At 36.6% G+C, this 14,194-nt stretch overlaps 1 protein-coding gene across 10 annotated transcripts in view; it reads right to left on the bottom strand.

Annotated features, from left to right (window-relative positions):
* CEP290 (centrosomal protein 290) overlaps positions 1 to 14,194 on the bottom strand; it is a 75,450-nt gene that overhangs the window by 60,326 nt on the left and 930 nt on the right. For all 10 annotated transcript variants that reach the window (XM_070755790.1, XM_070755783.1, XM_070755784.1 and 7 more), the window contains exons 2-7: positions 6,657 to 6,777; positions 6,493 to 6,570; positions 4,489 to 4,558; positions 3,787 to 3,833; positions 2,973 to 3,116; positions 479 to 532 (exon numbers count right to left, since the gene is read on the bottom strand). In XM_070755790.1, coding sequence (XP_070611891.1) covers positions 479 to 532; positions 2,973 to 3,116; positions 3,787 to 3,833; positions 4,489 to 4,558; positions 6,493 to 6,570; positions 6,657 to 6,758 — 495 coding nt within the window. In that variant the 5' untranslated portion in view covers positions 6,759 to 6,777. The remainder of the gene's footprint in view (positions 1 to 478; positions 533 to 2,972; positions 3,117 to 3,786; positions 3,834 to 4,488; positions 4,559 to 6,492; positions 6,571 to 6,656; positions 6,778 to 14,194) is intronic.

The raw sequence follows: 14,194 nt of genomic DNA on the forward strand, positions 1-14,194 counted from the left end.
GACTCAGCATTTTGCAACCCTTTACTTGAGGTCTCCTAGAACTCCCAATTTTTAGTCTTTTGAACTAAAAGTTTGCACAACATTGTTTTATATCATAAAGAAACTATGTGCCAAATTTCATCAAAATCTGAGGTGGTGAGGTGGGGATGATCTTTAAAATTGGTCCACTAGACACAGAACAACTTTATAATGAAGAAAATCCCTAAACTGAAGCAGAAATTACCTAGATTGAAAGAATAATCCTGTCTTTGCAGAATATTTTAATCATTTGTTATGACTGAATTAAACTAAATTAAATGGCCTTTCTTCTAAGAAATTGGAAATACTTAGGTCTAGTATACATGGCACAGATAACGAAAGATGGAAATAAGGAAGCACAATAGCAGTAGTAAATCAAAAGTATACCAGGTGCAACAAATAAGTAGGCACCAAGTACAAAAAATTATTTTGTGTCTAATTGTTATATTGACATACCAACCTCTCTTCTTAATTTGCTGTTTTCATTTTCTGTTTCTTCACTTCGAAGAGTAAGCTAGAATGACAAATTGGTTAGCTGAAAATATATAGTATGATCCTAATATAAGACATAAGCCTCTTTCTAGGAATGTCATCATTATTCATATTTGCAAAACCTATATATACTGTATATATAAATCATCAACTGAAAATAATAATCACCTCTACTTCAATCCAAACATTTGTTTAACCAGTTTTCTACTAAAACTATATAATGCTACATTTTCTCAGAAGTACGCAGCAACAGAAGTTATTACCTAGGTCTTCATAATTTACCAATTCCAAAATGTAGTGCAGTCAATCTGCAATGTATGGAATAAACTCTAATTAGTTCCAATCACATACAGTGGGGAAAAATAGTATTTAGTCAGACACCAATTGTGCAAGTTCTCCCACTTAAAAAGATGAGAGAGGCCTGTAATTGACATCATAGGTAGACTTCAACCATGAGAGACAACATGAGAAAACACATCCAGGAAATCACATTGTCTGATTTTTAATGAATTTATTTCCAAATTATTGTGGAAAATAAGTATTTGGTCAATAACAAAAGTTGATCTCAATACTTTGTTATATATCCTTTGTTGGCAATGACAGAGGTCAAACATTTTCTGTAAGTCCTCACAAGGTTGGCACACACTGTTGCTGGTATGTTGGCCCATTCTTCCATGCAGATCTCCTCAAGAGCAGTGATGTTTTGGGGCTGTCGCTGGGCAACACAGAATTTTAACACCCTCCAAATATTTTTTATAAGGTTGAGATCTGGAGACTGGCTAGGCCACTCCATGACCTTCAAATGCTTCTTACGAAGCCACTCCTTTGTTACCTTGGCGGTGTATTTGGGATCATTGTCATGCTGAAAGATCCAGCCACGTTTCATCTTCAGTGCCCTTGCTGATAGAAGGTGGTTTGCACTCAGAAGCTCACAATACATGGCCCCATTTATTCTTTCATGTACATGGATCAGTCGTCCTGGTCCCTTTGCAGAGAAACCACCCCAAAACATGACGTTGCCACCCCCATGCTTCACAGTAGGTATGGTGTTGTTTGGATGCAACTTAGCATTCTTCCTCCTCCAAACACGACGAGTTGTATTTCTATCAAACAGTTCTACTTTAGTTTCATCTGGCCATATGACATTCTCCCAATGCTCTCCTGGATCATCCAAAACTTCTCTAGCAAACTTCAGACGGCCCCGGACATATATTGGCTTAAGCAGGGGACATGTCTGGCACTGCAGAATCTTGAGTCCCTGGTGGCATAGTGTGGTAGCCTTTGTTACGTTGGTCCCAGCTCTCTGCAGGTCATTCACTAGGTTCCCATGTGGGTCTAGGATTTTTGCTCACCATTCTTGTGTTCATTTTGACCCCACAGGATGAGATCTTGCGTGTAGTCCCAGATCAAGGGAGATTATCAGTGGTCTTATATGTCTTCCATTTTCTAATTATTGCTCCCAGAGTGGATTTCTTCACACCAATCTGCTTGCCTATTGCTGATTCAGTCTTCCCAGCCTGGTGCAGGACTACAATTTTGTTTCTGATATCCTTCGACATCTCTTTGGTCTTCACCATAGTTGAGTTTGGAGTGTGACGGTTTGAGGTTCTGGACAGGTGTCTTTTATATTGATCACAAATTCAAACAGGTGCCATTACTACAGGTAATGAGTGGAGGACAGAGGAACCTCTTAAAGAAAAAGTTACAGGTCTGTGAGAGCCAAAAATTTTGCTTGTTTGTCGGTGACCAAATACTTATTTTCCACCATAATTTGGAAATAAATTCATTAAAAATCAGACAATGTGATTTCCTGGATGTGTTTTCTCATGTTGTCTCTCATTGTTGAGGTCTACCTATGTTGTCAACTACAGGCCTCTCTCATCTTTTTAAGTGGGAGAACTTGCACAATTGGTGTCTGACTAAATACTTTTTTCCCTACTGTATATATAGTGCTTCTTATAGATACATAATGCACTAAAAACAAGAAATTGTTAAACTAGACACAGGAACTACTGAAACTAGTAAATTTGAGAGCATCTCTTTCAGTTTACTATACATATTAGATTGTTTCTTATAATTTTACACTTTTGAAACAGTTCCAGGGCTTCATTTAAAAAAACACACACTTTATGATCAGATGTATTTTTAAATCAAATTTAGATAATATTCAGTATTGCCAATAACAGAAAGAATTTCAGATTTAAAAATCTTATATTTATTTATCTGTGAGTAAATTTATTTGACTCAATTGGATCTTCTTCTGTATAGATATGTTTACAATTTCATTAACAATTTTATTTTTCTAAATTTATAGTATTTATCACTACTATTATATTGAAATAAATTTGCATTATTTTTTTAAAAAATCTTGCATTATTAGGTCTTCTTTTTCCATTTCTATTGTTATTCTAACATTAATTTGTTCAGAATAAGCTTTTACTCTTTATAGAGATGTAATTTACCTGTTCATTAACTTTTTTCTCTTTGTCTAGGTCCTTTTCCATGTCTGCTAATTCTCTGTCTTTTTGTGACAACTGTTTTTCCAATTGGCGAATTTCATCACGCAGAAATCGTGTATCACGGCTTCCAGTGGATCGCTGTGCTTTCTTAGCAAGTATTAAAATAAAATTAGTTATATATATTTCATTATATTAAGTTATATAAAAAGTGCATATTCTAAACAATATAAAACTTATGGAAAGGTTTTAAAATATAGTAAATATGGAACTAAACAATGTAATATCAGATTTAGCTATTTATTCTGTGGAACTATCTGTTTGGAATCTAAATTAAATTTAGACTGACTATACTGAAAAATAATTACTAAATTAACAAATATTGAATTAATTCATTATTTCTACCAGTATAGCAGCACAAATCAAATTTCCAACTATTAAAATAGACTTATACTTTATGATTCAACATATTCTCTGCAAGTATACTTTTTATTATATTTATATTATATTTTAAAAATGCTTCAAAAATCTGATTTCTCAATTAATAATTAATGCAAGGAAATTTTCTAAAACATGTAGTAGGATCCTAACTTTTATATATTGCCCATATTTAAAATATTATGCAAATTAAACAGTTGCGGGATTTAAAATTACCGACAATAATATGTGAGTACCAAGCCTCACAACATGCTGTAACTTAGAGGATTCAGTGCCATACAAATTAAGCAGGTTTAGAATAAGATTCATAAAGCTATTTAAAGATAATATTTTATCTCAAAAAGGATATTCAATCTTTACATTAGGTGCAATTTAAACATACCTCTAATTCTTTTTCTAGCTTCATCACCTTAGTTTTTAATTGATTTTCTGTTTTCATAAAAAAGGACAAAGTTATCAAAATATGACCAAAACACTGAAATTAGACCTAGAATCACATGCTTTACTAGCATTGAAAACAGTTCCTTCTTTAAAAAAATGTAAATTATATCTTTGTGTAGTATAAATTATATTATATATAGAAATATCATATTTCCTAATCGAACGTTGCACATCCCATTTTAATACCTCTTCTTTCAGAGAATTAAAAATGAGTGAACTTAATTGACCATTAATATCTTTCCATTTATTTTAAAGAAACATTTTTCTTCAGTTCATAAACTGAAAATTCAATTCATTTTAAGTTGAAATTGTGTGATGCTTTGGGCCCAGTTTTAGAAGTTGGATCTCATTAGTCATCTTCATATGTATGCATTCAATGTTTCTGCATTTGACATAGAAGAACAGAATAAAAGAAACATATTTCTACTAAAACTAAATATAATCTCTATTCCAACTGAGTAAAAGGTAACAGTTCAACAGATAGCAGCAAAGTAAAAGCAAAATAGTGAAGCCTATAATATTGAATTCTGAATTCTAAATAGAGTTTCCTCTCTATGGAACTGGAAATTTCCTTTTATTGATACTTCAGTATTTTTCCCCAAGTGTCAAGATATTTACAAGTTGGTATCTATAGAAATGTTACCAAATTTAGCTTGCTCTTCTCCAGCTTTTTCAACTTCTTCTAGAGCCAGTTCTACTTCTTGATTTTTCATCTATTAGAAAAAATGCAAAATAAAACTAGTAACTGCTGCAAACAAAATAAAAACATGGATTGAAACATAATGTTTAAAATAATCTAGTTTATTACAGATAAACCCTAATATTAAGTTATATACGATCTAAGAATAAGCTTTATGTAATTATGCTCTTTTATCTAGAACAGTGGTTCTCAACCTGGGGGTCGGGACCCCTTTGGGGGTCGAATGACCATTTCACAGGGGTCGCCTAAGACCATAGAAAAAGAAAAATCCCCATGTTGTTAGGAACTAAAGCTTCTATTCTGGCGCCTTGGAACATATTTTTACAATCCGACCAACCAGGCATTTACTACTTTATCTTTCTAAAGTGCTGCAAAACTATTGATATACACCTGTAAATATTTTAGACATTCTAGGAATATTATAAACACAAACAGAATCTGTTCCAATGCTTACTTATGGGATTATAATGCAAGGGAAGAAGAGCCTATTCAACTCGCCTGTCCGGGCAACTGATGGATTTCATAAGCTTTCAGAGTGAACCAAGAGTTACTCCCAAAGCTCTAGTACATAGTTCAACTGAGTCCTTAGTCACAGCTTGGAATTAATGTGTGATGAAGAACTCAGATTGGATCATGCTAATGTGGACTCTCTCTTTATGGATTCCACAAACTTCACACCCCAATTCATAGTGAAGCTCTAAGAGATAAAATAATGCAATGGATGTCAAGAAGAGTAAGTCTAAAAAGCTACAAGTGATCATCTTTATTAGGACTTACCTTGTTATTATGTCTGCAGATAGCCCACCAGCGGCCTTGTTTTGAGTAACCAGTCTTTTTGGAGTTAATAAAGAGTCTGGAGTGCCTCTGAATGGCCACTGTGAGGGCTATTAGAAGATTCTGTCGGATAAAGTTATTTGGATTTGTTCTAAATTGCACTCTTGTTGGGCAGGTCCCATGGAAGCAAGTGGGGCACAATCTTGCTCCATTATGTGGGATGACTTTCAGGTCCTGAGGAAATGCACAAGGCCCTTGCAGTTGTGAGCTATGTGTAATGCTCTTCCTAGCTAGTTAAGATTTTTGGGAGATGGCATGTAGTTGGATATAAATACAGGTTAACACCTGTTTACAAGAGGGGATGAGTTAGCCTGCCTTAAAGAAAGCAATATGCCACTCAGTTCTCAAAAAGCTATCCTTGGATCTAACAGGGTTGAACAAATTTTATTGTCCCCAACTTTAAAATTATTAGGGAAAGTTCAAGCTTCAAAGGACTCTTGAAGAAAAGCAGATCAGGAGGACCCTTTTCAATCTGATTGTAAATGAGGTTATAATACAGAGATAGTGTTGACCTCACCTGGGAGCTTCAACTACTCCAGGATGCAGTGGCACATATAGTTCTGGGCTGTCTGAGGACTGTCTATGTTAGATTACTGGGAAATTAATTTATATTATCCGCCAGGTACAATTCTATTATAACACTTAAAGCCCTGAATGGCACAGAGCCAAATTATCCATAGGACTACTTTTCCCTGTGGTTCTGTCCATCCCGCGAGATCAGATAAGGCAGGTGCATTCAGATCCCTTTACTAAACGATATCATCTGCTGTGCCTTCTCTACAACAACCATCTATCTTATAGAACAGCCTTCCCCCTGAGGTCTGGAAGGCCCCTGCCCTATAAGCTTTCTGGAGGGCCATGAAGAGCTAGCTGTTCCCTCAAAAGCTATATCAGTATAGGAATAGAGCCCAGCACATATGTGCTTTAGTACAAAATTACTGTGACATCTTGGTGGCATGTGATGTATTTTTGAGGGAGGGGAGGATTTTTCCTCTATTAATATTGATGGTTGCTATACATTTAGGATTATATATATTGTATATATGTAAATGAAGTATAATAAAGGTTTATAAAGATGCTATTTAGAAATCTTAACGATATATCAGAACTGACCTTCATTAGAGATTGAGAAATTTTAAAAAGTTGAATTAAATGTGCAGGAGTCTCATCTTTCAAAGCATTACCATCAACCTAAAATAAATAAAACATAAATATTTGAGAAGTACACATTAAAATACCTTTAACTACTGACATATTGAAAACATCATACAAAATACCTTGGCCACAGTGTCAAGCAAACTATCTGCTAGTTCCTCCTGATGAGGCAAAGCATCAGGATCTACTCTCATAATTTTCTTCCATTCCAAAATAGGTGCCATCCTGAATATTCATTTACTTCTGTAAAAGAAAAAAAGTAGTCACGTTGAAAACGTTACATTACATTTACCATAAATATTTAATATAGCATTTGTAGTATTTTTATTTAGTAAGTTATTATATCTAAGAAAAGTACAGGAGTTTCCATATTAAAAGAAATTCTGTGAGGCAGGTTTAGTCTGAACGGTTATTGATTCACAGGCATTCACTAAGCTTGCATTAATCAAGGGTGGAATAGAACCTCATCTTGCCCTTCCTAGTCCAACCTCTTAACTACTACGCTGGTTCTCAAATGAAATGTTACTAAATACAAGGAGTCAAACAAATATTTTAAGACTAAAAACCAATTTTTTAAAAAAATTATGAACCCAAAATATTTCTCTTTATTTTTCTAGGCATAGTTCCTTAATGAACTCACTAAGAATTCCATAAGATGAGATGGGAGCTACTGTAAAAATTAATAATAAAGCATTTAAAACAGCTTTTACATTTGAAAATGAACCAATTTCAGTTTTTCTATGTATTCTACTCCTTGAACTTGATATTAGGTTAAGGAATTCCTTTACCATTTCCTTTTCAAATTCTGTTTTTAATCTTTATATTAATAAAATATTTGATTACGATAAGTTTGGGGAAGATTGTAAATGAATGCAAGCAATAACTACAATGTCTGAAATAACATTTCAGAACAATTATCATTAATATTTTGGAATTCTCTTGTTGGGAAGGCCATAAATTCAAAAATTTCATTGCACAAATTGGTTCTATGTCTGTATCTATGAAAACTAGGTTTGCCTATCTTGTTCCTCTCTAAACTAGTACTATTAAATTCAATTTGATTTACAAGAAACTGCATAAAATTATAACGAATTATATTACATATGGTTTTGTAACATGCTTAAACCTGTTAATCTTGCAGTGTAAGACTTTGAAATTACAGTGCTATTTTGAGACAAATATGTGTTACTTATCATGTTAAATTTAAATATAAATCAAATTTTTAGTTCACATCTTAAGTGCTCTACTAGTTTTTTGGGGATACAGTATAGGCAGCAGTACACTGGTCATCAAGTAATTGTAACCCTCAGCATAGGAAATGTTCTATAGCTCTAAATTATCAAACTATAGTTTCTGTTGGAATATTCTATTCAACTTCCTCCCTCCCGCTTTCTTCTGTTTTCATTTTTTTCTTCATATCAGTAAGCATTCCATAATCGAATGCATGCCTGAATAAATGAGTAAATAAATAGACTCCTCTTACATTAAGCAGCTTTGATTTTCTAGAAAGTTTTACAATGTGTGGAATATGTTGATAGTTTTCTCAAGCATATCAATTATAAAAATAGTAAATTTTATTTTTGGTTTGGGGGTTTTTTTCCCCACCATGACTAAAATTAACACACTATTAGTGCTCTTTTTTGTTTCATTTAGCTCCAACTGGATATCACAATACAGTACTTGTAGGAAAAAACAGATTTTTAATGGTTTTCCAGAAGATTAAGAGGATAGAAGTCTGCCAGATCTCAAAGGGAAGAGAGAGGGCAGGATCACTATGAAAAAGGAACATCTTCTAGATCAGTAGTGGGTTTCACTTCCCTTTGCTACTGGTTCGGGAACATAGGCGCAGAGGCAGAAGCTTCTGCACATGTGCAGAGAATTTTTGATAATATTCAGGTGCATGGGCGGAGCCCCCGCTGTCATCGCTACCACTTTTCCTGAACTGGTGCAAACTGGTAACAGCCTACCACCAATGTCCTCCATAATCTGCACGGTCATGTGGCTGCGCAGGCAACGAGGAATCTTAGCCACGGACTTTTCAGTGGGTGTGCAGTCATGACTTCCACCTGCCGCGGTCTGGTTCCTCCCCGCGCCACCCCTGCTGAGGGGGCAGGCCAATGCGCATAGCGGGGGTAGTCATCGTCCTCACCGGCAGCCAAGAAAGCCTCGGCGTTAAGGATGGGCCAGGGGAAAGTGCCGTGCTGTCCCCTGAGCCACCTGGCCTGGGCGCCAGAATGAACAGCTGGCATCAGGTGCAGACCAACGGAACAAGCAGGTGGTGAGTGGAGTCATCCCCCCCTGCACAAGGGGAATAAGGGAAAATCAGGGGGGTAGAGAGAGGAAATCCCGGGGGGAGGAGGAGTGAAGATCTTGCCCTTCTTGCCGCGTCCGCCAGCACTTCACCAGTGCCTCCCGCAGTGCCTCTATGGCCCTCCAGCCCCGGGACAGAAGGGGCCTGAAGGTCCATCCCCTGAGAGAGTCTGGGCAGCGGCACTTCCAGCCCACTTTGCTTGCCCGCCCGCCCGCTGAAGTTCAGCCGAGTCGCCTCTCCACCATTTGGGGTCTGCGGGGCTTCTTCCACCCCCTTGGTGCTGGGCCAGAAGCAGGGTCTTGGGGTAGGGGGGCTTCAGAAATAGGCTCCCTTCCCCAGCTGGCCCTCCTTCCGCCTTCTCCTCAGGCCCCAAGGCCCCCTCCGCAGCTGCTCTCCGCCTTTGCTGCCTCTGCTAACTTAGGTGGCATTCCCCCCTTGTTCCTGCCACCCAGAGGCCCCGTGCAGCTGCCTGGAAGGCAACATTTTGCTGCTGCGAAGAACCAGGCAAGGCATCTCCTTGGCACATCTTGGGAGTCCTGTGGGGGCAGAGCTCAGCCAAGAGAGATTTTGCAGAAGCAAGACTTCTGCCTTTTGCTTTTGCGAAATCTCTCTCTAGCCGGCTTGGTCCTGTACCTTGGACTCCCTTTCCAAGCCAGCCCCCAGCAAAGCCCAGGCTGGGGGAGTGGGCTCAGTAGCTTGTTTCCCACCCCCCAAAAGGTGAAGGTGAAAGCCTGGGGGAGCACAGGAGAGGAGTTGATCGTGCTCGGTTGGCTCGACTGGCTGTAAAACCAAGAAGTTCTGCGTGAAACCAGAGGATTAGCTCAGAAGAAGTGGGGTAGGCTGCTGGCTGTTTCCCAGAGAGACAGAGACAAAGGCAGAGAGATGAGAGGGGAAAGGAGAGGGGGGGACAGAAGATATGATGGAAAGAACGAGGGAGGGGAATAACAAACAAATGAGAGAGAGAAGGGGAGAGAAGTAAAAGGAGAGGGAAGAGAAAAACAAAAATGAAAGGGAGAGTGAGAGAGAAATGAGAGCAAAAAGGGGTGAAAAGAGAAAATGATTGAGGCAGAGAATTTGAGGAAAGAGAGAAACAAAAAAGAGAGAGAAGTGACTTGATTTAAAGCATATGGTAAAAAGCACCCAAAGAATAACAGAAAATCCCGCTAGGCCTCGCCTGTTTTTGGAAATGGTTCAAGAGTTCACACACACAGAGAAGGGGGAGGGAGACAAGGATGGAAAAAGATGAGAAGTTAGAGGGGGAAGGAATGAGAGAAAAAGGGAGGAAGAGGGAGAAATGAAATAAATGAGATAAAAGGGGGGAGAGAGGGAGGGGTACCCATAAATGAGACAGTAGTAGAAAATTGAGGAGGGATGATTATTAAATATGGACTGACTATGGAATGATGGTAAAATATATATTTAGGTGTTGTTTAATGTTAGGATGTATTAATTCGTAAAATTGGATTAAATTTTTTATAAATTGGAGTAAAATTTTTAAATGAGGGGTTTTAGATAATTCTTAATATTAGATTTGTTACATTGTATACTGTTATTATTATTGTTGTGAGCCACCCCGATCGGCATAGAAATCTAATAAATTATTATTATTATTATTATTATTATTATTATTATTATTATTATTAGAATTGTACATAGAATTACATAGGTAAAATTAATGGAAGATACATAGGATAAATAAGAGGTTTGTGATATGTACTGTATGATTTTATGACTTTGCATTATGAATTTAAAATATACTTGGAAATGTAGAAGATTGATGAAAGTTAATAATAATAAATGCTAAGTGCCTGAAAATTAATTGAGCTTGGAAATATTGAATAAAATTATAGAAAAGTAAATATGGAAATATATTAATTGATGCATTGGTGTTCAGATAGATTTTCATAGTATTATTAGATTACTATACTATGATAAATATTTAAGAAATGAAGATTTTAAAGCATGGATTTATTAATTGTTGTGGTTTTGGTTTTGCTGGTTGTTTTAGTTTTTATAGTAATAGATTTTGGTTTTGTTTTATTATTAATTTCTTTTAATAAAAAAGAAGGGAATTTTTTTTCCTATTAATTAGGAAAAAGTTGTATAAGAGTTTTTTGTTTCTTTTAAGAAGAATGTATAAGAAGGACGAGTAGGCATGACGGCATACAAATCTAAATAATAAATAAATAAATAAATAAATAATAAATTTATAAGAGGATAATGATATTAATTGAAATATAAAATAACAGAATAACATAGTGGGAAGGGACCTTATTCTGCCCTTGCACCGAGTCCCAAATAATTACACAACAAGTTGTCTTGGGTGACATCTGTAAAAAAAAATCAGGCGCTCAGGCATGGAAATTTATTTGTTTGTTTGTTTGTTTATACTTTTACGCCGCCAAGTCCCGAAGGGACTGCCACTCAGACACTATACTTTTCCGCCCACAACGAAAAAAAATGAGAGGGAACATTGCCTACCACTATCCAAGATCACAGAAGTGATACTTCAATATGAGCTCATTATCACCGTATGACTTAACAGAGAACCATTATACTGTACAGTTAATTTCACATAGATTACATATCGTGAGACAAACTTCAATTTCAAGACATTTATGGAATACAACCAACTGTATTGTTTTAATACTATATACCAGTGTTGGTGAACTTTTTTAACACTGAGTGCCAAAAGGGGAGTACTGCGTGCGGGAGCACCAGAAACCAGAAAAGTAGCTCTGGTTTCTAGCATGCATGCGAAGACTAGCTGGCCGGCTCACATGAGTACACCAGAACCCAGAAAAGCAAGGACCGATGGCTGACATGCCCAGAGAGATTGTTCTGCGTACCATAGGTTTGCCATCATGGTTATATACTAATTAAGAAAAAATACTTTGGACTTTTCAAATACACTACTCTCTAGGATTCAAAAATCAGCTTTTTGATCCTGGGAAGTAAGATCCACGTTTTTGTTGAAGAAGGGAAAGTTTATTTTTTCTTTTTCACCTTATCTTATTCTTCATTTCCTCAATTAAAGATTCACAATTTGGAGATAGGGTTCATACACTGAACTAAAACATGGTTAATGTAGCAGATAGCCAAGTACATAGAGTGGAAAGCTGAAGATCTCAAACTCCTTTCCCAGAGGCTCTCTAAGCATTCACATTGTGATTCTCTCTCCTACTATGAGGTTATCAGTTTGATTATACTTGCTGATATAACAATCTTCCAAGGGGCATCTCACCTGACAATGCTGTTATGTGAGAAAGATATAGCACTCATAACCTGTGTTGCCTACATGGCAATTAAAATGTAAAAAAATGAAAAAAGTCAATTTAAATAGTGCGATCTTCCATCATGTAATATTAAAATTCCATTCTATTCTGTCTACAAAGCATAGACTGTTCATTTATTTAAAACTTATTTTGTAAAATATACAATAGATTATACCAATAACAAATAATAATTAACATGATAATAATATAAATTGGTCTCTGAATCGCAGCATCTGGGTTCCCATATTATGAATAGCAAATACCAAAGCAATTTCATACTTTTAAGCTCCAATCATAGATCCGTTCGGTTATTGAATCCAACCTACCGTTTAGTATAGAAATCCAGTTTAAAGCATTCCAAAGAGGTCTGTTTTCCAGCCTCTACCTTAACACATTCAATGAAAGATATTTCCTAACATTTTTTTTAAAAAATCTACCTTTCTATAAAAGTTTTAAGACCATTATTTGGGATGACACAGCAAAAACATGGATCAATATTTTCCACTTCACAGGATTATGAGTTTCAAAATTTCAAAACCTGTTTCTTTTCAGGTATTTTTTATAAGCAATGGAGAAGCTAAAAGAATATTTTTCCACGTTATTTTATTTGCTGTTCCTCCATATGGCTTCTGTCATTCACCTTTTCTTCACAAATTTAATGTTTTTTCAGAATGGTCCACTTTCTCCAAAACACCAACATCAATCCCAACACTTGTGCAAGAAGGCAAGCAGGAAAACCTGAGATCACACTAGCAAGATGTGGTATTCTTCCTTTGGAGATATTGTCCATCCAATGCTTCTTTCTCTCCAAAGAACCTGGCTGGGCATTCAGGGGGGTGGGGGGAAACATTTTGCTGTTTTAGGATTATCTATACTAGGGGAGAGAGACCATTATGCTGAAAGCATTGTGGATTAGCGACTGTTTCACCAGAGGCCGAATACATGCAGGCTGTCATTTCACATGCACAGGCAGTCCTCAACATATGACCACAAATAGAAACATAGAAACATAGAAGACTGACGGCAGAAAAAGACCTCATGGTCCATCTAGTCTGCCCTTATACTATTTCCTGTATTTCATCTTACAATGGATATATGTTTATCCCAGGCATGTTTAAATTCACTTACTGTGGATTTACCAACCACGTCTGCTGGAAGTTTGTTCCAAGGATCTACCACTCTTTCAGTGAAATAATATTTTCTCGTGTTGCTTTTGATCTTTTCCCCAACTAACTTCAGATTGTGTCCCCTTGTTCTTGTGTTCACTTTCCTATTAAAAACACTTCCCTCCTGAACCTTATTTAACCCTTTAACATATTTAAATGTTTCGATCATGTCCCCCGTTCCTTCTGTCCTCCAGACTATACAGATTGAGTTCATTTAAGTCTTTCCTGATACGTTTTATGCTTAAGACCTTCCACCATTCTTGTAGCCCGTCTTTGGACCCGTTCAATTTTGTCAATATCTTTTTGTAGGTGAGGTCTCCAGAACTGAACACAGTATTCCAAATGTGGTCTCACCAGCGCTCTATATAAGGGGATCACAATCTCCCTCTTCCTGCTTGTTATACCTCTAGCTATGCAGCCAAGCATCCTACTTGCTTTTCCTACTGCCCGACCACACTGCTCACCCATTTTGAGACTGAGCTCGAACATTCTATTGTTAAGTGAGACATTTGTTAAATGAATTTTTCCTCATTTCATGAACTTTCTTGCCAGTTATTAAGTGAATCACTGCAGTTGATAATTTGCTAACATAGCTGTTCAATGAATCTGGCTTCCCCTTGATTTTGCTTGTTAAAAGGTTGCAAGAGGGGATTGCATGATCTTGGAACACTGCAACGGTCATTAATAAGTGTAAACTATTTGCAGAGCATCTTGAATGTTGATCACACAATCATGGGGACGGCTAGGAAGATTGTGTGAAAAATGTCATTTTCCCCCAATGCCTTGTAACTTTGAACGGTCACTAAATGAACTGTGGTAACCTGTATTTGGAACATTTGCGCTTCTAATCATGCAAAGTTTTATTTCACCAGAGGTCTGGACTGGATGACATAAACTGCAGGTTAGGC

The sequence above is a fragment of the Erythrolamprus reginae genome, chromosome 6 (genome assembly GCF_031021105.1).
Source record: "Erythrolamprus reginae isolate rEryReg1 chromosome 6, rEryReg1.hap1, whole genome shotgun sequence".
Taxonomy (NCBI): Eukaryota; Metazoa; Chordata; class Lepidosauria; order Squamata; family Dipsadidae; genus Erythrolamprus; species Erythrolamprus reginae.